Raw genomic sequence first — 24,925 nt, forward strand, 5'->3', positions numbered from 1 at the left:
CCCTGCATGGCGGAGCAGGGGCTCCAGGGCCAGGCACCAGCGCTTACCCGGGAAGGGCTAGCAAGCTCTGTGAGCCAAGAGGCCAATATCCCAAGGACAAAAGACACAACTTAGGTGGTGGGGAGCGAGCCCAGGTCAGGACCTAGATTTTGAGCATCTGGTTGGGCCCCCAGCCCCAGAGGTGAGTCTGCAGGAGGCAAGGACATGGGTAAGCACAATTCCCTGAAGTGGGACGGAGTATGGAGGATGCTCACCCCCTCCCCTGTGGGACACCGCATGATAATCCTGGTGTGGTGGAAACCCAGGGCAAAGGAAGTTACTGAGCCAGGCCTCAGAATTCAGGTCTCATCTGAAAAATTGAAATCAGAAGCTGGGCTGAGTAGGTGCACTGGTGCATGGCTGTAATCCCAGTATGTGGGAGGCTGAGACAGAAGGATCACAGATTCGAGGCCAGTCTCAGCAACTTAATAAGACCCTTAGCAACTTAGAAAGATCCTGTTTCAAAATTAAAAGTAATTAAGAGGGCTTGGGGTATAGATCAGAAGCAGAATGCCCCTGGGTCCAATCCCAAGTACCAAAATAACAACAACAACAACAGCAACAACAAAAAGTAATAATATCATGAATAGCTGGTAGACGAGACATCGGACTCTTTGAGACTCCGTGGCGTAGCCAAGGCTGCATAGCGTAGTGGGAATACTAGCTCTGCCCCCGATGGAGCAAGCCTGGGAGGTCACTTACCCTCCTTGAGAATCAGTGGAGTAACCTAGACCGGAGAAAGTTCCATCACTCGGCTCTCCTCTATCAATACATGTTCTATTACTTCCTGAAACGTTTACAGTTTACCTTTATTCCTACCCATTTAGCCTCAGAACCTGGTAGATGCTCACAGGGGCCAGATCCTAGCTTGCAGTTGTCCCGCCCCTGCCCCCATCCCCCGCAGGCCCTCTCCACACTGAAATGTTTTCCCCAGGCCTGGAGAAAATGCAAAGGTCACTGGGGAGAGATTTCCATCATGCATACTTATTGCTTTTTCTCTTTTCTGTAGCAGCAGCGGTTAAGGGCAAACCGTCGTTAAGTATTTTGAAATATCTGGTTGTCAAACTAGTCATTCCTGGAATGGAAGATAAGATCAAGCTGCCTGCTCTGACAAAATGCCCACATCGGCGATCAGTAACTTTCATGCAAGACAACTGACTCTACCTCCTACCCGGGAAGAAGCCGAGGGCTTAGAAAACTAGCACGAGCTTCCGCGTTCGCCACACGCAAACATCATTAAAACCTACTCGGTGTTCCTTCACTCCAGCCTCTGGGGAGGACAGGATGGAAAGTTAATCATTCTCCTTGAACCATGGACTTTTTCATTATTTTTGTTCTTTTCTGAGGTACCTGATTATATCCGCAGCACAAAAGGAAAAAAAAAACATAATATAAACAACGTCGTTGGAAATAGTTTTCTATTTTCTATCATGGAAAAACGGCTAAGGTTGGGGCAGAGCTCAAGGGTTTGCTTAGCATTCAAAGGTCAGTTCAAACTTGAGCAAAGTCGACGGTTCTTTGCTTATAGGTTGCTTCCTTTATATTTTGTAACCGGGACCCAATCTTTAACGTACTCTTTCCTCTAAGGCTTACAAGATAACATCAGATTTAAGTTCCATGGTACAGCTAGCATTTGGTAGATTTGGTACGGGTACTTGGGAGGCTGATAAAGGAGGACTGAAGATTTAAGGACAGCCTCAGCCATATAGGAAGACTAAGCAACCGAGTGAGACCTTGTTTCAAATAACAAAATATAAGGGCTAGAGGTGTGGCTTGGAAGTAGAACATCCTCGAATTCAATCCCCAGTAACACACACACACACACACACACACACACACACATCAAAAAAAGAAGGAAAAGAAAACAAAATCAATATCAATGGTGTAACAATATTCGTTTGTGTTTTTCAATTCTAAAGACGTCTGCAAGTACCATCGCTCTCAGCACATCCTGAACTCTTGCACCAAAACTCCCTCTCTGGCCGGGCGTGGTGGCCACGCTTGTAATCCCCACGCTTGGGAGGCTGAGACAGGAGGATCACACGGGTTCGAAGCCAGCCTCAGCTACTTAGTGAGGCTTTCAGCAACTTAGTGAGACCCTGTTTCCAAATAAAATATTTTTAAAAAGGTCTGGGAGTATAGCCCGGAGGTAGAAAGCCTCTGGGTTCCACCCCCAGTACCACCAAAAAAAAAAAAAGACTCCCTCTCTCCTGCCCAAGATCCTAACGTTCAGAGTCGGCATGCATGGCACTTGGCTGACCTGCAGGAGCATGTTCCGCCCTGCGAGGACACTCTGCCTCAGCCTCCCAAGTACTGGGTTTACCAGTGTGTGCCACCACACCTGGCTCTGTTTGCACATGTGTGTGTATGTGCGTGCGCTGCTGGGGATTGAACCCAGGGTTATTATACCTCCAAGATACCCCCTCAGTCCTGTTCATTTTTATTTTGAAACAGGGTCTCGCTAGGTTGATAAGAGTCTCACCACTTGCTGAGGACATCCTTGCCCTGCGATCCTCCTCTCAGCCCCCAGGACTGGGATTCCAGGCATGCAATCCTGTAATCCCATCATGCCCGGCTCTGTTTGCATTTTTAAAGATTTCTTTCGGATTTCGGAACTTCCCAACCCTTCCTCTATCTCTCCAACTTGTCCCTTTTTCTTTCTACCGAGCCTTCTTTTTTCTCCCGTCCTGCATCATTCTCCTAAAGGGTCCTGGGCCTCTGGTCGCTCTCTCCCGGTTCTACCCTGTGAAGCCACAGGCCCCACTGCTGTCCTGCACAGGTGGGCCTCGCCACTCCCACAGGGTGAGCTGCACTAGACAGCTGTGTCGGCCCAGCAACGGTGATGGCCGCTCCCGAGGGCGGCGGACAGCGGGGCTGTGGTGGATGCCTGGGCCCTGCGACGCCCCTCCGGGGTGTGACTTGAAGGATCCCTGCGCACCTTGCCAGCGCCCCTCCAGCCTGTCATTTCCAGGCGCACAAGGGCAGCTTTGGCGCTGCCTTTCCAGTTCCCACGAGAGGGCAAAGGCTTGCCCTTCATCAGAAGCGTCAAGCCGTCAAGAACCCCAGCTATCGTTCAGCACTGCTCTTTCTTTATTTATTCTATGCCTCACCTAGGTCTAAAATTGAAGTTACTCTTCATTCCTCGTCCCCCATCAAAGCCAATGTGCCTACACGTATTACTGGTGTCTCCTTCTGGAAGTTGCCCACATCTCTTTTGCCTGGGCAGTCCTAGCATCGTTAGCAGATGCCCGGCCCCTGTGGACCACTGTCTTCACACCTGGTCAGCTTCACTCCGGGGCTCCAACCTCTTCTTCTTTCTGAGCTCACCCTTCACAATATGACCACGGCCTTAATCCTCCTGCTCTCTCTTCATGGTGCTCCATTGTTCAAAGCCTTTTAACGACTCCAGTGCTGGAAGTCACAGCCTTCCATGTGGGAGGACCGTGATTTCAAAGAGGGTGGCAGAAAGTCAATATTCCTCTCCCTTATCTTCTTGGAAGGCAGCCAAAAGCGACACAAAGAATGAAGGGAAAGCTTGATTTGGGGCGAAGCTAAGTATTAAAATCCCCAGTTCCCAGAATGAGGAGAAAGTCCACCCAGTTCTACCACGATGAACGGGGCATCATGGGAAGGAGGTGGACAGCTCACAGAGGCTCCGGGAGCACTTCTCAGGTAAAGAGCGAGTCTCGAGCTGCACACCCCAGTGCTCTGTCCCCTACCATGGGGCAGCGCAGCAGACAGGGATCTGCTGTGACAGCAGGAAGGAAGGAGGCAGGAGGGTGGGGAGCACCAGGAAGGAGTCTGCACAATGGACTGGGAGCACTCAGGGAGGTGTCTGTACAGTGATTGGGGAGCACCCAGAAAGGAGTCCACACAGTAATTGGATAGAACTCAGAAAGGAATCTGCACAATGGATGGGGAGCACTTCAGAAGGAGTCTGCAAAATTGGTGGGAGCACTCAGAAAGGAGTCCCCATGCCAGAAGCCACATATCCCCTGGCAGAGGTGGAAGAGAGACTTTCCCTGTCAAATCCACCCAGCTTTGCCCCATTAGATAGAAAGAAATAAAAACTAAGTGCATTCAACAGGAAGCCCTGGGTGCTTAGGGCTTTCCACCTGTCCCGGGCACAGCCCCCAGCTCAACCCTGTTCTCACTAATCTCAGGAGCGGGAAGAAGATGGGGCAGAATAAGGTGTCAGGACGAGGAGTCACAGGGGAGCGTCCCAGCGAGCGGGTGGGCATCACGAGCGTTTCCCATGCATTTAAAACACCCCAACAGGCTGGGCATGGGGGCGCACGCTTGTAATCCCAGCATTTGGGAGGCGGAGACCGGAGGGTCGCAGTTCACGGACAGCCTCAGCTAATTAGTGAGGCCTTCACAACCCAGGGAATCCAAAAATAAAAAAAAGACTAAACAATAGGGCTGGGAGTGTAGCCCAGAGGTAGAATGCCCCTGGGTTTCATCCCCAGTACTACAAAAAAAAAAAAAAAAAAAAAGAAAGAAAGAAAGAAAGAGAGGAAAGACAGACCCCAACATGATAAGGGCCTCCCTGGAAAAGTCCCATCTCTGAGCTTTTAAGAAGCAGAAGGGGAAAAAAAAAAAACTACTGAATTACAGAAATAAAGCTGTAAGATACATCAGGAGAAATAAGAAATCATTATTACTGAAAGCATGGGTAACAGTGGTTAAAAAAAAAAGAAAAAGAAAAAAATCAAACAAAATGGAAAGAAAATACGGGAAGAAGTGACGAGGATGAGGCCAAATGAGAGCGTGGAGATGGCAGGAAGAGGGTCATCCGCGCTGCACTCCCAGAGGGTGCCGGCAGGAGCGGGCACAGTAAATAATTCAAGTCCATTTAAAAGGAGCCTCATGTCTACGCGCCGAAAGCTTACGGCACAGCCCAGGAGAGACCGACACAGAAGAGTCAACTCGGACATCCTGGTGCAACCACTGCAGTTCAAGGAGAAAGACTAAAAAGAAAAACGCTCTTTGGGTTGGCCAGGCACGGCGGCACACACCTGTAATCCCAGTACATGGGCGGCTGAGACAGGAGGATTGCAGGTTCGAGGGCAGCCTCAGCACGTAGGGAGACGTTCAGTAACTTAGTGAGAGCCTGCTTCAAAATGAAGGACAAAAAACAGGGCAGGAGTTGTGGCTCAGAAGTAGAATGCCCCTGGGTTCAATCCCCAGTACTGCAAAATAATAAACAATAAATAAACAATAAATAAATAATAAAAATAAAAATAGAGCTGGGTGTGTAGCCCAAAGGTAGAATACTCCTGAGTTCAATCTCCTGCCCCTCTCTCTCTTTCTCTCTCTCTCTCTCTCTCTCTCTCTCTCTCTCTCTCTCTCTCTCACACACACACACACACACACACACACACACACACACACACAGTTCTTTGGAGATTCTGAACACAGGAATAAACTCAGGCTGGTCACAGACTTCTCAGCAGCAACGTTCAGTGCTAGAAGACAGTAAAACAGGCACAAAGTCTTTAGGAAAAGAAAGTGAGACCAACTTAACGCTTGATGCCTCGCCCAGACCACAGAGGAAAAGACAATCAATCCAGACGACCTGGAGCTCCTCCACTGCACCGAGGCAGAAAGGGGCGCAAGGTGTCCACCTCCAGCTCCATGCAGAGGCCTGGACAGAGACGTAAACTGAAAACTGGAGCCGCAGTGCACTGGGAACTGTCAAGAGTCAGATCCCAGGACGGCACTCTGCGTCAGAACTTGCAGTGAGCTCACACCCGTGCTGGGGCCTTACATACATCTGTGAAAGCAATCATGTCTAGAAAGAGGTTCAGAGCACATTTAGAAACAAGTAATCAGCTCAGGAAGCTTGCAAAGAGACTCTGGAGGAAGCACTGGAGAAAAATAAAAGGAGAGAAATGAAAATTGGAGCTGAATTAAAAAGCATAACCCTTGATACTTGGTGAAGTTTCACAAGATATTTGTACCTGGAGAAAAAGAGATTATTACCAAAAAAGCTCAACATTTTACCTCTCATCGAGGCTCATCTTTTTACTCTTTTTTCTCTCGTTCCATTATTTAAACTTTTCATCTTAACAGGTATATGCGACCAACCCACACACATATAGATAGAGTTCCAGTGTATAAATAATAAATGTAAATATAGATTTATTCTATTTCTGCAATGGAACGCTGGACATTCTGGAAATTTAAGAAGTTATCCTGAACTATAATATTCAGGTAACTCTTGTATCATTATTTCTAACCCTTAGATGAACTGGACCTTGTCAGTCATTCACTTTTTTAGATTAGGGACATAATATTGCACAGTAGAAACAACGAGAAAAACAAACTTTGAAGAACTCGAAAAAGATGCATAAATACACTGGCCAGGTCTACGTGCATATAGTTAATGAAACATGATTTGTTTATTGGCTAGTGGAGCTTAAAAAATAATTAAGAATTTAATAGAACTATGGGAGAATTGTGTGGAATATTACTTTTCAATTTTGGGGAATAACTAATGGCAAGATTCTACCACCACTTTCTCTTGAGAAAATTGCCAAGTTTCCCCTGGATGACCGATCATTGGTGGAGACCTACGGACAACTCTTTAAATCACTTTTTAAAACAAACAAGGTAAATAGTCATTTTTGTTTTACAGGAAAGGTTTGTCTTCAGCATTTAATGAGAGCATGATTTATTGCAAACACCCATTTTTTCCACTAGAATCACTGCAGGGTGATGTCTGGGTTCTAAAACAAAGTCTCTGTTCCCTTGTCAGTAGACACCGGGCTGTCTCTGTTTTTTTGGCTGCTGTGAAGAGCAGGAAATGCAGCCACTTGAGACAGCCGGACCTGGAGGACATTTACAATCCATCAAGAGAGGGGTCACGGAAGGACAGTTACTGCGGGATTCCCTGCAGGAAGCGAGAAGAGCCTCACAGTAGAGCTGGCGTGGCTGCCGGGCGGAGCGGGAGGACAGGCGGGAGTGTTACTAGCAGGTACCAGGTTCCAGCCACACGGATGAACCAGCCCTGAGCTGCGTTTAGCCTCACGGTGCCTACCGTCAATGACGCTGCTTCCGCGCTTCTAAAAGAGAGGGCAGACTTAGTGAGGCCCTCTGCAACTTAGTGAGACCCTGTTCCACAATAAAGAATGAAAAATAGGGCTGGTGGTGTAGCTTGGAGGTAGAATGCTCCTGGGTTCAATCTCCAATACCACGCACACAAAAAAAGAGGGCAGACCTCACGTTAAAGCTTTATCCACAAAACAAGCAAACAGAACCCGAGACTGCACCAGGAGAAACTGTCCAGGAGATGGGCAGCCCATTCTTTGACTGAGGGGAGGGCCACACAGGTGGGCATATCTGTCCAAACTCACCGCTGACATTCAACTTGTGTGGGCTTTTTATGTCAACTATATCTTCATGAAGCGAGCCTCAGAGTCCAGTGACTGTATTCCTCTAATATAATTAAAAGAAAAGCCTTATTTGAGTGCAATTTTTAAAGAAAATTTCTTTAAAGAATGTGTATATGTATGTGTGTGTGCATATGCGTGTGTGTGTGTGTGTGTGTGTGAGAGAGAGAGAGAGAGAGAGAGAGAGAGAGAGAGAGAGAGAGAGAGAGAGAGAGAGAGAAACCCAGGGATATTCTACCTCTGATCTACACTCCCAGTTCTATTTTATTTCATTTTTTAATTTTAAAACTGTCTCATTAAGTTGTTGAAGGCCTTGCTAAATTGCTGAGACTGGGCTCAAACTAGCCATCCTCTCGTCTCAGCCTTCCAAGTACTCAGACTGCAGGCACAGGCCACCATGTCCAACTCCCTTAAAGGAATATTTTCTTCTTTTTGTGGTACTAGGAATTGAATCCAAAGGCATTTGGCCTCTGAGCTACACTCTCAACCCTACTTCATTTTAAAACAGGCTCTCTCTAAGTTGCTGAGGACCTAAGTTGCCAAGGCTGGCCTCAAACTTGCAATCTTCCTGCCTCAGCCTCCCCAGTACTGGGGTGACAGGTATTTACTGAAAATACTTTATCAAGGGATTCTATAACTATTGTGCCCAAGAAGAGAGCAGTATCACCTGGGCAGAACCTCAACGTGGCCACAGCAGGGTTGTTACAATTATGTGGGTGTTTATGTTGTTTCATTGGTTTTAAAAGTCTCATAAAATTTTAACTCATCAAGTGTTTAATTGATTCTGCAATGTGCTTCGGGGCACAGACTATGGGTCAGCCTCTGTCCCAGGCGTCCAGTGTGAGCAGCAACCAGACCCTGCTTTTCTGGAGCTTTCTCAACTGCCACTGGTCCAATTGGAAGAATTCACAGTAAATAAGTGATTAGCTAATGACAGGTGTTAAGTAGTAGCTTTGAAGACACACCCTTTGCTTCTCTCCAGCAAATTTTATTATGAAATTATAAAGCTATACGCTCATTCTCGTGACAAAGTTACAGTGCATGATCACATCGGCTCAGGTGGAATGGGTTTCTAGAAAAAGGGTCTCAGTGTGCAGCAAAGAATAACAACACTGCAGTAGCATCACAGAGTAGCAGAAAATACCATAGTTACAAAGCAAGAGACAGGCACACTCACAGGGACTCGCACCTAAGTTACCACCATAGAAGGTTGTGAGAACAGTTCATTCCCCTGATAGTGCCCACTGCCTACGAGAAACAGAAGCAGGACTTCCAGGAAGATGGTGACCGAGGGAAACAGTACGTAGCGGTCCTGCTGACACCTGATCTCCGTTGTCTTAAAAACAGAGTTCTACAAAGCCAGAAAATACCATAACTAGAAAAATCACACGATAAGTACAAGGCAATCAGAGAGCAGAAAAGAAGCCACCCGCCTAGTGGCTGCGGGCACCGCAGTGGTCCATCTTGCCTCACTGCATCTGACTCCAGAGATGAACTATGGAAAACAACCAAGGACCTGAATAAGCAGGTGCAGATCATCAGAACTGTAAGCCATCAGTTCCTCCTGCGCAAACACTGGCTACAACTTCTAGCAGTGGCGGCCAAGCTCACCACACCTCCAGAGATCCAGAGCAGCGCTTAACAACACCATAAAAGAAACCTGCCCACCTTGTGGGCGTGGGCACTACAGCAAAGCCATCTTACCTTACTGCACCCGGCTCCAGGGACAAACAAGGACCTGAAGTAAGCAGCTGCACATCATCCGAATTTTAAGTCATCAGTTCCTCCTGCGCAAACACCGGCTACAACTTCTAGCAATGGCGGCTGAACTCACCACACCCTCCAGAGATCCAGAATGGTGCTCAACAACACCAGAAAAGCAACCCACCCACCTCACAGCCATGGGCACCACACCGGTACCATCTTGCCTCACTGCACCTGACTCCAGAGACAGACAAACAAACAAAACAAACAAACAAACAAACAACCCAACCAAGGACCTGAAGAAAGCAGCTGCAGATCACTGGAGTTGTAAATCATCAGTTTCTCCTGTGTAAACACCAGCTACAACTTCCAGCAGTGGCGGCCACGCTCACCATGCCCTCCAGAGATCCAGAACAGCCCTGAGCGAAACAGGCCACTAAAATTTGAGATACTTTTTAAAGAATTGTGTAGTGGACTAACCTGGTATGGCAGCCAGCATGATCTCAAGCCACTTGCCCAAACCATGACTGCCGGCTCCAGCTCCGCAGCCCCAGGAAATTCCCAAAAGTAATCCAAGAACTTGAAGTGTAGAAAGTGGCGGCAGCGCTCCAACATCTTAAGCGACCAGCACCACACTTCAGGGACAGAGAAAAAGATCCCAAAGCCCATGTGCTCACCAGAAGCCGGCACCCGCAGCTGTGTTACCCAGAGACCCGGCCCACAGGACAGCAAGGTAACCCTGTTGCATTACTCGGCAGATGACTGCGAGAGCAACCGTGGGATCCCAGGCGGGTTAAGACCGGGCGGCCCATCCGGAGGTAGTCCAGTCAGAACCTCCAGAGACACAGGAAAGGCCCAGAGTACTCAGGGTGGGATCCCTGGACAAGCTCACAGGGGTTTGCTCCAAGACTACCAGCTGGACCAGATTATCTTTATTGGTTTCTGCAGGGGCAGAAATCTACAGAGAGCCAGCACTGAACAATTTTTTCCCTAACCAAGAAGGTTTATGAAAAAACCAAAAAGGTTACATCTTGAATTTCAAGCGTTGATATCCTAAACATTCTTCAACCATTAAGTTTGCATCCTGCTACTTTCTCTACCCTGGGTAGAGCTTTTAGCAAAGATGTCACTTCCGAAAGTGCCCTCGATCTCTCATTCTACTGTGAGGCTCTTCCTCACCAGAGCAGCATCCCAATTCAACACAAAGCCTTTTCTGTCTTTTTGCTTTCTATGAGACTTGGAGCAGTGTCTCCTTTTGAAGTGGGAGAGGGATTTGGTGCAAATGTAAACTGCCAGGTGAAAGGAGGCAGAGATTAAGGGCTGAGTGGCAGGCTTTGCTATCACAGAGCGACTGAGTCTATAAGAACAGAGGCACTGCACGAGACTGGAGAGGGAAACCACTGAGCGCTCCCACAGTCTCGCCCATTTTGATCTAAGAGGTGGACCCCTGGAAGCCAGGAGGAAGGACAGAGCATATAAGCAAGAGGGGAATGCTCAGGAGAGATGTACAATACACAGGAAGACAGGATGCCATGTCCATAAGACCAGGCACCGATGCGCAGCCTGCACCAGGAGCAAGGGAATTCTTAAAAATGGGCTGATATGCAAATTAAGGCTTGCCTATGCCTATAAAGGTAAGGCAAAGGGTCCTCAATCTAGACATATTTTTATTTTATAACTACAAAAAGTTAAACCCAATATTTCTGTCTTGGCTTCCTAAGTACTAAGATTACAGATAGGCACCACCATGCCCAGTGGTTTAACTTTTTGTATGCACCACCATGCCCAGTGGTTTAACTTTTTGTAGATTAAAAAATAAAAATATGTCTAGATCGGGACTATAGGTGTGTGCCACCATGCCCCATTGGGTTAGGTTTTATTAATGAGACACTCCCTTAGAGATACCACTCTCTTCACATCTACCTGAACTGGTGGGCGCTATGGCTCTTAGGCTGAACACCCAAGAGCTTAGACAGATTGCTTCTGTGAACTTGGGGGTTTCTCCTATAGGAACCAGAGAGATTACACACAGAGCATGCGGGAGAGCAGGTGGGGCTGAGAGCACATCCTGACCCTTTGAATTCTAGTCCGTGTTGCTTCTGCCGGGCCCCTTGTTAGAGAAGATCGTCTCAAGCCAGCTTTCTCAGGCACTGGAAAGAAAGAGAATGCCCGCGGCATAAAACATTAGGGGAGAAATGTGCCGTTTTAGTAGCTTATCTCATTAGCCCAGTCAAAAAATCTTTGTTGTTGCATGATTTCAAGGGAAAAAAAATTAATGTTCTGGGATACATCAAATGAACAAATTAGAACTCTGATTGTAGCAGCAGAGCTCAAGTGTCCAGAGGAAGAGGAAAAAGAATTCTGGCTAGCCATTATGGTCCTTATGATAAAATACGGTGCCATATTATTTATATAGCATAAGGTTTAGTTTAATGGCTGAGCAATATTGGGTCTAATTACTTCCAATATATTTAGTTAGAGAAAAACCACAAATAGAGCTGGAGTGTACTTATGAGATTTACCTAAGACAAGAGAAGTGTGGATTGGGGCCAATTCGATGGATGGCTTGATATGTGGATGTCTGGTCTCCCATCTCATCATGTGCTCATTCTTTCTCCAATGGGTCCCTTCCCTCGTGGTCCCATCTGGGACACCAAAATGACATGGGTGGTCTCTCCCTATTGGGATTTTGTCCAGTGGCTTTCTACAAATAAAACCCAAGGACTCGAGGAGGGTATACACATGTGGAAATCTATTTTAAATTAAGGAAAGACAGAAGACAAAAATCAGCTCTCCTTACATGGAGGAGGGGGTCCCTAAAAGACAGTAATCATAGAGGTTCTTGGTGTTTGTTCTCATGGTGCTGGGATTGAACCCAGAGCCTCAGGCATGCCAGGCAAGTGCTCTACCACTGAGCCACACCCCAGCCCATCATAGAGGCTCTTGAGGTGGCCTTTTATATCTTTTTGTAGCCCACCCATCTGCTCTTTTGTGATTGGTCAGAATTGGGTCTTGGGGAACCAATGACTTTTGCACAATTTCAACCCTTAATTTGAATCCTTATCTCATGGGGCGATGGGCTCTCTTCTCCTGGCTCTCTTAGTCTGTTTACCTCCTATCTTTGTTTACGCAGGTTGTCTTCAGAATGCCTCCCGCAGAAAGTGATATACACAGCCTCTTGGAACCCTTCCTGTTCCCAGGTCCTCTGCCTGGCCTCCGAGTCTTTTAGGACACACAGCTACACCATGTTTTTAGTGTATGTACACCTTGGCAGTGAATATATTTACTGCCCTTTAGAAGCGGCGGACTTTTTGATGGTTGAATGAATAAATGATGATGGATGGATGGATTCATGAATAAGTGAATGTGCATTCTCAGAAGGCTCCATTACTTCATCTGCTCCTGATCTGTTCACAAATGGCCCCCTTCCCTGGCATGAGAAGTGTCTGGAATTCCAGGCCTTGGTTTTCTGGAACCCTCCTGGCCTGGGGAGGCTGCTTCACTGAGAAGGTGGTGGCGGAGGCTCCTTGTCTCCTTGCTCCTACCTTCTGGCCACTACACTGAAACTCCACCAGGTATTTCAGGAGGATGGCCAGGCACGATGTCAGTCATAGGCAGAACGGCCACAGTACTGCGCTTCCTGGGGTGTTAGAAAGAAATTCTAATGGATTAGACTTACATTTTATTTACATGTGACTTTGGAAACACACTTAGTACATAAAATCAGGTAAACCTATGCAAGATTTTTAGGTTTCATATTTAGTAAACAAAATAAGCCCTTGGCTTGGCATTGTCTTAACTATCTCTTTGTGTGTGTGTGTGTGTGTGTGTGTGTGTGTGTGTGTGTGTGTGTGTTACTGGGGATTGAACCCAGGAGCATTCTTCCTCTGAGCTGCACTTCCAGTCCTATTTTATCTTATTTTTGAAACGAAGTTTCACGAGGTTTGATGAGAGTTTCACTACTTGCTGAGGCTATCCTCAAACTTGTGATCCTCCTGTCCCAGCTTCCCATATACTGAGATTACAAGCATACACCACCAAGTCTGGCTTTTTTTGTCTAATTTTAAAAGAAAAACATAGAAGGTGGGACTTTCAGTCCTTCCTAGGTATTGCATGCCAATGCAATGTACCTCTGCCAGAAAAAACACCGATTGAACTCCCACACTTGCACAGCACAAACAGAATGAGGCACAAGACCCAACTGTTTGTACCTACCATCAGGACTGTATTTCTTTTTAAAAAGAGGACATCTTATACATTCATTGAAAATGAGCTGGCTCCATTTCAAAAATCAAAAATAAGAAGACAAAGTCGACACGCATTAAGAATAACTTTCCTTCCAACCCTTCTGAATAAACTTGGCGGATGTACTCAAATGGTTGGAAGCAGAACATCGTTCCGAGTGGATGGCAAAGAGGATAAAAATCACTTCCTAGCAGATTCTGATCTAGTAAAGTAGCTGATGCATAGCAGATTGACAAGGAGAAAAATTTGAATGTCACAGAAAAACATTTGGCGGAATCAGAAAACTGCTCGAAGGAGCTGCATTGAGTCTCTGTGTCTTGGGCGCCCAAAAAGGCCCACTGCCCTTGACATTGCAAACCTCCCGACTGGAGAAATATGTTTCCTATGATCTCAAGCGTCATAAATTAAGCCTACTTCAAGGTGCATACGAGAAAGATTTTTGCCCACAATTGAGGCACAATTGTTCAAAAACGCACCACCATCATCCAGCAAAAGAACAATCGGGTTCCTAGGCACAAACTTTCCTTTCTAGGCTCAGTTATAAGGTAATAAAATAAAACTGGCTTCTTCTCTTAACCCATTCCCCATTCACCACTGAAATCAACCAACAGATGCCATGTTTAAGAAAATGGTCCAAAAGATGTTATGTTTAAAAAAATGAACCAAAAGATGTCATGTTTAAAAAAAAATGAGCCAAAAGATGTCATGTTTGAAATAATGAACCAAATGATGTCATGAAGAAAAAAAGTCTAAGCAAGTATAGTGACACACCCCTGTAATCCCAGTCCCTGAGAGGCTGAGAGAGGAGGATCACAGGTTTAAGGCCAGCCTCAGCAACTTAGCAAGACCCTCACCAACTTTGTGAGACCATGTTTTAAAAATAAATCAATAAATAAAAAGGGCTGGCAGTATAGCTCAAAGGTAGAACACCCACTCCTAGGGTCAACCCCAGTACAAAAAAAAAAAAAAAAAAAAAAAAATCTAGCTCTTTCCTGGGCATGAGACAAGCATATCCTTGACCCAGCTGGTCTGACTAAATCCACCTCTTTCTGGACCCCTCCAGTGATGGGCCCCATGGCCTTCTTTATTATCCTAGCACTCAGGGGCTGATTTCTTTCTTCCATTTAAGCATCTTTCAGCACATAGATCATTGCTTTGTCCTACACGGACCTGAATGGAAATGTCTCAGGAGTCTTAACCGTAGAGGAACCCGCAGCAGCAGCACGGAATTAAACATGGCTTCTGCTCATGTAAGAAGAAGGGCTGTTGCGTTGGACCACGCTGTCTTGGGGGCTTGAAGGAGGCGCTGCAGCGTGACCTCGATCCAGGAGGAGAAAAGCACCCAGTCCTGGAAATTGCCAGGGATGTCTCTGTTTGTTCTGCATCCCAGCCAAGGTCTTCTCTGTGAAGAATGGCTTCCTCTGCCTCTGCTTCCATGGGGAGACAAAGAAGCCCCTCTGTGCATCTCTGCTCAAGAGACCACCCCCTACCGGTCCACCACCTCTGGGTTTTGCATATTTGTTGACAGGATCTTGCCGTGTTACCCAGGCTGGCTTCAAACTCAAGTGATCTTCCTGCCTCAGCCTCCCGCGTAGCTGGAACTACAGGCACCGCCCGCCCAGCTGCACGGGTCTGCTTCTATTCTTCAATCCAAAAGGAGACACTGGTTGAGGCTCTCGGAGGAGGAGTCTAATTTGTGTTCCCAGCACAGAGGTGGTGCCCGTTTGCTGTTTCAGCCTTGGCCCCAGGACCTGGGGTCACTGTCAACTAACAGGACCTTCCAAAGATGTCTTTTGTCTTCGTTCTCCTGACCACAGGGCACAGGCTAGTTTCCCCTCTTCCTCCCCGCTGTTCTACAGATGAGAAACCAGAGGCTCTTCGCGGTGGGGAACTTGTCTCACATCTATGAAGGGACATACGTGGACGAGAACACAGCTCCCTGGTGTTCCCACTCCTCTGCTCCTCCTGGTCACACTGAAGAACTCAAGAGTGCCCCTCCATCGCACGCTGCAATCCCGGTCACCCCCCAACAAGGCTCGGGAGCTGCTCAGCAGCGTCCACGGCTCACACGCAGACAGACTCATTTTTTAATGCTACTAACCTGAATTTTTCTAGCTGCTTGAGGAAAAGACCCCCATCCCCCAGGTGGAGTGTTTTAGACTAGGCACTGTTTAAGGGGACCCTGGCCAGACTTCTGAAGGACAGTGACACACCCCTTGCCTGTGCTTGAGAGCCTGCGAGACACAGCATCCCTGGAGGTGAGGCCATGCCCTTGGCAACCAGATGGCCGGGTTCTGAGTGAGCGGGGGGCACGGGGTTTCCTTAGAAGGTGACAGGGCTGCATTTTAATTGTCAAAACTCAGACAACATTTACTAAGTCGCTGGCATGTATTTATCCTCAGGAACCACACTTCAGCGCTGACACATTAGAAAGTGTCTTCTACAGCTCACCGCAGCCTCCGCCACCCTCCAACTCCTTCCTGGCAAAGTTTCCCAACTCAGGTTTCAAATGCCAGACTCATTTCCAGAAGGAAGGTTTGCAGTGGAATCCTCGGTGCGTCGCCGCGGGTCACCTCTGAGCTGCTGGCCTTGTTTCTGCCGCGCACCCCGAGTTCCACCAGGGAGCCACCGCTCCGGCCACACGGGCACCACCGCATGCAGCCGAGGCGTGGGGATCAGAACAAAGTAACACAGAGGCAGGAATCCATTCCCCATAAACCCCTCACTCACAGCCGTGGGCCCTCTGCAAAACCCTTGCGCCCGGAGAAGCCCGACTCCTGCGGCGACCGCGTCCCAGGTGTGATCGGCAGCGCCCTGCACTTTCTCAACTTCACCTCAAAGTCTCCACCCAGAAAGGGAGCTTTTGCTCAGCAACCTGCATTCTGCTGACCCAGGCTCGCACTGCAGATGACAGGCAGGAGTGGGCTGCGGGTGGGGGGCGCTGGGGGACGAGCCCACCCCTCCACTGTACCAATGACCTACAACTAATCCCACCAGCATCCTAAACACCAATCCCTTCTATCTCAGCATACGGGCACCACGTGGTGTTCTATCTACTCCAAATACAGGGGTGCCTCACTGTAAACAGGACCCCGCAAAGCCATCTCTACAGTGTGATTGTACTGTTGAGAGTACACTGTTTGGAAATTACCCGGCAGGGAGACCCTGTGAGAAGCAAGGCTTCCCCGCGGGATGCCAGCCCTTCCTCTCACCGTCTTTTACCTTGTTGCTAGCCCAGGGTCCCGTCAAGGGTGCTTTAGAGGCGGGTACACTGGCACAGTGAGCTTCCATCGCTGGCCTCTGTATTCTGGCAGAGGACAAGGTCTCCAAAATAGGTTTGCTAAGTGCGCAAAGGAAAACAAAGGGCAGGCTGACGGCGCCCCTCCGTCCTGCAGACGGGCCTGAGCTGGGTCTCCGAGGTGGACCACTTCAGCTTCCCTGTGCAAAGGAGCCGTCAGCTCCCTGCGGTGCCAGACGCCTGGAGCAGCCCTGCCTGGGCCTCCTCTTCCCCTCCACAGCCCTCTCCCTCACACGGGGCATCCACAGCAGAGAAGCAAGCTCAGAAGACATATCAGCCAGCCACTCTCCTCTGCTCTGGCCAAAGATAGGAAGGGAAAAGAGGTTCTTAAGAGAAACTCTGCAGATAGTTCTGAATTCTAGCGCACTGATTTACAGAGACCTGGTGAGGTGGAACCGCTCTGGCCACAGAAGCAGCAGGCTAGCGGGAGTCGTCAGAAGGCTGTTAACTTTCTAATCTGGCCCGTCATGCAACCCAAGGAGTGGCCCGGGAAGTCAGAGGGGAGGGGAAGGTCAGGAGTTCTGAAGCTGGGCCTGCTCGCCTACCACTACTGCTCAGCAGAGTAGAGGTTACTCGGGGTGCAAATTTGGGGTTCGAGCTACATGAGTGGGTATCAACCAATGGCAGCCTCCCAACAGACTTTTGGGAATGTCAAGATACTCTGGGTTGTCCTAACTGGGGGGGAGGAGGCATGCTACTGACGTCTAATAGAGAACAGGGATATTGCTAAACCCCCTGCAATGCACAGGCCAGTCCCCACAGCAAAGAATGACCTGGTAGAGGGTGTCAGTAGTGCTGAGGGTTGAAAATCATGGGCTAAACCAAAGCTTTTCATCAAGAATTCTATCCTAAGTCTGGCGTGGTAGTACACGCCTAAAATCCCAGTGTTTGGGAGGCTGAGATGGGAGAACCGCGGCTTTGAAGCCAGCCTCAGAAACTTAGTGAGGCTCTCAGCCATTTAGCAGCACCCTGTTTCCAAATAAAATATCAGGTTCGAGGTGTAATTTGGAGATCGACCCCTGGGGTCGATCCCCGACATCACGAAAAGAAAAGACTTTGGTTTTAGTCACTGGTTCAGGAAACACATCGGAAATAACAAGGGAATTTCAAAATAACAGGACGTCAGCATAAAAAAATTAAATGATACAAGTCACTACAGAGGTACGGCCAGCGGTTATGCCTGTCTCCTGGAGGCCACGAGTTCCCGCAGCTTTCATCTGCTCCCATGCCAAATACTGAGCAGCTGCTGTGGGCAGGTGGTCGCTGGGCTCTGGGTGCCCTGGCGCTGGAGTCTCAAGGAGCCCCCAAGAATATGGCCAGGTGGTTTACTTCAGAAACCGGAGCATGGAGCTTGAGACTTGAGCCACTGAAAAGCCCAGCCCTATTTCCCTCCTTGTTTATAGTTTAACTCCCACACAAGCCATCTTTGGCAGGCCGCAGAACCTTTGGTATTTTTTTTTTTAATTCCTTACAAAACGTCTCTCAACCAGAGTGAAACTTGTGGACCTCACTCCTGGGGTTCCTAGTCATGAGCAGCGATCAAGTCTGCACTGACCACAATTACCTGGCTTATCTTCACTGTCCCAACCCTACAGAGGAAGAGGACACAGATAAATCTTGGTCGCTCCAATGATTTCTGTGGCTGTGCCAGCAGCACCATACCTCTGGAATCATCTAGAAACTTCTGGTAACTCTTGGCAGCTCCTACAGCCAGGGCACAGACAAGTCACTTTGAAAGATGACTGGCAGGTGGCATCGTGTTAGGATGAGACGTGGGGCCTGCCTGAGTTGCTCTGGAGAACCGTGAGGAGAATATGTGCTTTATAATCAACGCTTCTCCCAATCCGTTAAGTTCAATAATCAAGCCACAAAGAAACCAGACTGATACCAGCAGATGGATGGGGCTTTCTGTGTCATTATTTCTTTTTTTTTTTTAAGTTGGGTAGAAATGGAAAACAACAAAATTGCTGCCCTAAAACCTCTTCTACCCCATGAATAAAACATTCGCTCCTCTAAATTTAAACTTAAAACTCAATTAATTCATCAAAATGTCAGTTGTCACCTGAAGCATTCTGTAGCAAGGAAACACCTTGGAATAAAGAAGGCTCCTCACCGGAAGACAGAGCAGAGTGCTGGTCTTACTCAGATCACAAGAGCCGCCGTAGCCGCTTCTGCTAGTATTTATTCTTTCCGCGACATCTCAGAGAGGGGGTATGTAGGAATACGGCTGGTGGTTCAAAGGACCCACACCCATTTTCTGTGTGATCTTTCCTTAGTCTAAATCATAGAGTCTGTTTGTATCAGTGATCTCACTTTGAGTGTCTCACTAGCCCCCAAACCTTCACGATCATTGCCACAGAGCACAGGAAGCCAGGTGCCAACAGGACTCTTAGGACTTCAGGGTCCACAGAGATGATGCCAGGGAGATGTAACGGGTGTCATTGTCATTAGTGATGAGGAGATCAGAGGTGGAAGTAAGAAATAGAAAAAACTGTATTTTCTAACAGAAATGCAAAGGGCAGAAATAAGCGGAGTGTCCTGCGCATACCCATAAGAAAAATGGTCTCCAGTGGGTTTGAATTCTTGTGATCCTATGCTCGGTGTTTTTCAGCCCAAAGACAGCTTGGTCCCTTGTCTTCTTTCTGCAACCTAATGCCAGTATATCAGGGAATATTCTAGCAGCAGTCAGGAAGGGGCCTAGATCATCTTAAAGATTTAAGTTAAACAAAACCACCGCAGTGCTTTAAAGACCAGGAAGGACATAGAAACTAAACACTCAAATGCTATATTTCTTCCTCCAAATACTGTCAAACTAATAAACTCACTGCCAGCAGGCTACCGACCTTTGGCTCAGATTTGAAGGTTTTAGGAATAATCTAAAGATAGACATATTTTAGTGATGAATATGATTAAATTGCAAAAGCTTGTTTTTTTAACTAAGGACCAATCGAGTATGTTGCAATTTCAAGCCATAAAATATATTTTTTTTTATTCCAAAAGCAGCCGGGCGTAGTGGCGCACACTTGTAATCCCCGTGCTTGGGAGGCAGAGACAGGAGGATCACCCAGGTTCGAAGCCAGCCGCGCTGGCTTAAGAGACCCTATCTCCACATTAAAAAAAAAAAAAAGTATAAAAATAGGTCTGGGAGTGTAGCCTGTGGGAGCGTAGCCAGAGGTAGAAGGGCTTCCAGGAACCCCCCCAAAGCAAGCTGGGCATGGTGATGCCTGCTTGTAATCCCAGTACTTGGGAAGCTGAGACAGGAGGATGGTAGGTTTGTGGCCAGCTTCAGCTACTTAGTGGGGCCCTCTGAAACTTAATGAGACCCTGTCTCAAAACAAGGAATAAAAAGTAGGGCTGGGGAGCTGGGCATGGTGGCATACACTTGTAATTACAACATTTGGGAGGCTGAGACAGAAGGATGGCGTGTTCACAAACAGCCTCAGATACTTAGTGAGGCCCCGTTTCAAAATAAAGAATAAAAAGTAGGGCTGGGGGTGTTGCTTGGAGGTAGAATGCTCCTGGGCTCCATTCTCAGTATTGAAAAACAAACAAACAAACAAAATTTCCAAAGCACAAGCTGCTACCGAGATACTGTAGTCTCTGAGAATGAGCCAGCGCCCATCTCTTAGACCTCCGAGGTGGTGAACCAGATCTCCTTTTGCACAGTCCAACCGGGAGGAGGAGACCAGCTAATGACAATCACACTTTTCAGCATCTGGAGTTAGTTGTAACCAACCTCTCTCTTCCAAAGGGAGTCAGAGAAGGGTCCACCAAACCAGTCCTGGCCGCAGAGGCATGTCTGCCTTGCCACGGCTGCCGCCGGCTGCTGCTCATGGAAGCAGCAGAAACTTTCAGCCGCTCCACCTGGCACCAAGCGCTCATTTGCATGCACCTGAGCCAATGTCTAGAAGGTTCCATATGGAACCTCCCCCCGGAGGACCCTTGAAGTCCTGCGGCCAAGGGAGGGATGGAGATCTGAATAACCGAATTGCCCTCCATCACCGGGGCCTAGGAAGACGAAGCAGAGGACAAACCCGGGCTGCCTGAGTCTGTGCTCCTCCAGAGAGCCCCTCCAGGGCCCAGGACACCTGTACCCAAGGATCACCGAGGTCCTGATGCTGCGGTTCCCGCCCTTTGCCGCCAGAGGGGTGCTTCCCGCATCGAGACATTTCCAGAGAAGAGAACCGGGGTATAGCGGGACGAAGCGGCGCAGGGGGGCCACAAGAGCCCTGGTAACGGGTCGGGCGCCCCGGAGGTGCGGGAGCTCCGTCTCCGAGGCCTCCGCCCCAAAGTTGCGGGCGCAGCGCGCGCCCCCGGGACCGCGGCGGCCGCGGCAGGGGCCGGCCGGCCCGCGGGCACGGAAATGACGCGGGGTGCTTACTTTTGTAGCTCGCTGCCCAGGGCTGGTAGCCATAGTAGCCGGTGATGCGCAGGATGCGCTCCTCGATGGACGTGAGCCCCGCCGGCCCGCTGGTGAGGTCCTCCACCGAGCGCGACCATTTCAGGTCCTCCTTGATGGCCTCGTCCACCACCAGGTACTTGAGCTGCCGCAGCTGGGGGCTGATGTCCGACAGTCTCCGGGGGCTGACGTCCGGTGACCTCCTCATGCCACTGCGCCCGGGCGCGCGCGCCCCGCAGGTGGGCGGCCGGGGCGGGGGGAGAGGAGAGAGGGCGGGGGTCCCGGTGAGCCGCGCGGCCGCGCTGCGCGCCCCCCGGCCGCCCGGGCGTCGGGTCGGCCCTCCCGGCGCCCGCGCCCGGCTCCGGGCGCCCCGGGCAGGGTGTGCGCGGAGCCCAGCGCCGAGGCGGAGGGCGCCCAAACTTCCCGAGCGGCCCGCCGCCCTGCGCCCGCGCCCCGCGCCCGGCCACTCACATGGCGATGCTCTTGCCCCCGGGCGCGCCGCCGGGGAACTCGCGGATCCCCATGGGCAGCTGCGGACTGCGGCCCGGACTCCAGGCGGAGCGGCCGCGGGCGAGCTCGGCACCGCGCACGGCGGGGCGGGTCCCCGCGCCCCCGCCCGCCAGACCCCGGCCGCCCGGCCGCAGAGCGCCTCCCCTCGGCCCGCACCCGGGCGGCGGGCGCCGGGGGGCCGGCTCGGGAGCCAGGCGGGGGCGCTGCGCCGCACCCGGGGCCCCGCCGAGCCGCCCGCGCCCGCCAGGCTCCGCCCGCCGCCACCCAGGGGGCCCCCGCCCTGGGGAGGCCCGGCCGCCGCTCCAGGCTGGACTTACGAGCTCTCCTCCCTCTCCCTCTCCTCTCTCTCTCCTCTCTCCTCTCTCCTCTCTCCTCTCTCCTCTCTCCTCTCTCCTCTCTCCTCTCTCCTCTCTCCTCTCTCCTCTCTCCTCTCTCCTCTCTCCTCTCTCCTCTCTCCTCTCTCCTCTCTCTCTCTCTCTCTCTCTCTCTCTCTCTCTCTCTCTCTCTCTCCCTCTCCTCTCCTCTCTCCTCTCCTCTCCCTCTCCTCTCTCTCCTCTCCCTCTCCTTTCTCTTCTCTCTCCTCTCTCTCCTTTCTCTCCTCTCCCTCTCCCTCTCCCTTTCTCTTCTCTTCTCTTCTTTCTCTCTCTCTCCACCTCTCCCTCTCCTCTCTCTCTTTCTCCTCTCTCTCCCTCCCTCCCCTCCTTCTCTCTCTCCACCTCTCTTGTTTCTCTCCTCTTTCTCTCCACCTTCCCCCCCTCTCTCCTTTCTCCCCCCCCCCAGTCTGTCTCCACCCACCCATCATGAGCAAAACTACACGGAAAGAAACACACCTGCTGAGCATGCCGAATAAATTAGTGGCATTTCCTAAGCAAATCCGTTGCGCGGAGTGCGAAGGTTTATCATGCCGCTCAGGCCTGGCCTTACAGAGCGCAGACTATTGAAGGACCAGACAGTCACTGACCAGGTTCTCTCTGCGTAGATCCCAGCCGCCCCACTTTGCTGCTGGGGACCCAGGGGCGTCTGCCTCTGAGCTACACTCACAGCCCTATTTTATTTATTTATTTTTATTTGGAGATAGAGTCTCGCAGTTGCAGAGGCTGGCTGCAAACCTGTGGTCCTCCTGTCTCAGCCTTCCAAGTACTGGGATTACAACAAAGACCCCCATTTTATTTAGCCTTCGGGGTTTGCCCCTTTCCATCAGACCTTCTCTCTAGATTTTTGAATCAATTTCCATCCATTATTTTCCATAGGGACACGTTTGGAAAATACAGAAATATGTGAAAAAATACCAATTGTCAGGCTGAAGGTGACTACTTTGAATTGTAAATGCACTCCCTTTCGGTCTTTTTTTCCCCAAGGCAAAAATACATTTTTTTCTCACAGCCAGGATTGAGTTGAATACTCACTTTATGCATTACTTTTTTCATATATATAATTAATATATGATGCTCCCCAGAAAACTAGGAATGGAGGGGAACTCCCCCAACTTGATAAGGAGCATTTAAAAGGCTTAAGATCGCACCTGTCGCAACCAGCAGCATCCTTAGTGTTGAGAAGATTTCCTGCTAAAATAAGGGGGTGCAATTATGTCCCCTCTCAGCATAGTGCAGGAAGAGAAGGCCCAGTCGACAAGAGCCTAGTCGTCTCTGCTCTCCCCCTGTGGATCTTCTGCTTGGCTTTCCTGAACTTCCAGGAAGCCTTTCTTGATTCTCGCCAGAATGGATCAGGTCAGTTCTATACAACCCTCTAATCCGCAGTGGGGGCTCTGCACCCCTCATCGGGGCCTTAATATGTGTTATTTAACCAATGTCCATCCCACCTCCTTCACTGAGTTCAAACTTATGAGGAAGAGCTTGCTTTCTTCCACCAAGACACTCATATCTAACATGATGCCTGTTTGGGTTCTGCTCAAATAAATAAGCGCAGATATAGAGTATTGTTAGTATCATTCTCCCAGGCGTGGTAGCACATGCCTGTAATCCCAGTACTTAGGAGGCTGAGACGGGAGGATTGCAGGTTCAAGGACAGCCTCAGCAATGTAGCAAGACTCCCAGAAACCTAGTGAAACCCTGTTTCAATATAAAAAACAAACAGGGCTGAGTGTGTATCTTAGCTTCTACATCTAATCTGGGTTCAAACTCCAGTATCAAGAAATGAAGAAAGAAGGAAGAAACAAAGGAAAGGAAGGAAGGAAGGAAACTGCAGCTAGACAATAAGAAATGAGAAGAATAAACTGCAGGCAGTTTTGCAGAGTTTCCTTAGACTTCCTGTTCTGATTTCTAGGTTGACAGTAGATTCTCCATCATGGAGTGACAGGGAGAGACTTCTTTCCTCCCGGCTTATGTCTTCTGGGGCTCTTGCTTCAGCCTTTCTTCAAGCTCCCATTTTTCAAGCGGGACAGGATGTAGAGCAGCCGGGTGTTCTGGGTTTTGAGCCAGCCCTCAATTCAAGCGCCCTGTTCCATTGTTCTGGGTTTTGAGCCAGCCCCCAATTCAAGCGCCCTGTTCCATTGTTCTCAAAAAAGGATGCTCCTGTTGTCAGGAAATATGTCCTAGTTTGGGGGTTCAGAGAGTACAGATGCTGTGAGCTGGGCCCAGTGGGCTTCTGGGGGTTAGAGAGAGTGAGGGTGGACGCCCACGTGATTACCTTGTCTGCCGAATGCTCACCTCCTTTAATCGGGCTCTGCCATCCCTTTTCCAGGTCCTCTAGCATCCAATGGCTAAGTGAATCTTCTTCACGTATTAACCCATATTATGGAGTGTGGAATAGCTTTCTAATGCTGCATGCTGTTGCTAGGAAAGGGGGCCTTTCGCAGACCCTGTACACACTTGGCCAGACCGGCTTGCAAGTTTAGTGTGACCATTGCAAAGGTAACACTATATGTATGAAAGGGTGTCTCGGAGCACCCCCTCTGTGTGGACATGTGTTGGACAAAGTGAGTTCGAGAGAGAATCCAACTAGGAGAAGACGCGGATACAGTCTAGATACTTGGAGGCTTTTGGGAGAGACTTCTAATTTCCTCTCATGGTTTTGGGCTTCTAGACTCCAAAGAGTAAGGTATAGGACTTAAAGGCTCTGAAGAAATCAAGAAATTAACCTTCTCAGATGAACAGACACATGTGGTCTTCTTGATAATTGCTTTTAAATCAGAGAGGGGGGAGGGAGGGAGGGAGGGAGGGAGGGAGGGAGGGAGGGAGGGAGGAGAGAGAGAGAGAGAGAGAGAGAGAGAGAGAGAGAGAGAGAGAGAATGAGAATTAATGGGTGTGGAATTTTAAAAAGACACATGTCTTTTATGTCTCTATGTCTAGAGGAGAATTCCAGGCATAGGTACTGGCA

General features: G+C 49.3%; 1 protein-coding gene across 1 annotated transcript in view; it reads right to left on the reverse strand.

Moving 5' to 3' along the window:
* The window catches only part of SLC35F3 (solute carrier family 35 member F3), a gene marked incomplete at both ends in the record, with an annotated part of 186,293 nt that extends 164,690 nt beyond the window's left edge, over window positions 1-21,603 (reverse strand). The window contains 2 exons of the mRNA XM_080717127.1: window positions 21,062-21,291; window positions 21,551-21,603. Of these exons, the coding sequence (XP_080573253.1) occupies window positions 21,062-21,291; window positions 21,551-21,603 (283 nt within the window). The remainder of the gene's footprint in view (window positions 1-21,061; window positions 21,292-21,550) is intronic.
* Between the last annotated feature and the right edge of the window lie 3,322 nt (window positions 21,604-24,925).

Source organism: Muscardinus avellanarius (genome assembly GCF_963383645.1).
Source record: "Muscardinus avellanarius genome assembly, chromosome: 20".
Taxonomy (NCBI): Eukaryota; Metazoa; Chordata; class Mammalia; order Rodentia; family Gliridae; genus Muscardinus; species Muscardinus avellanarius.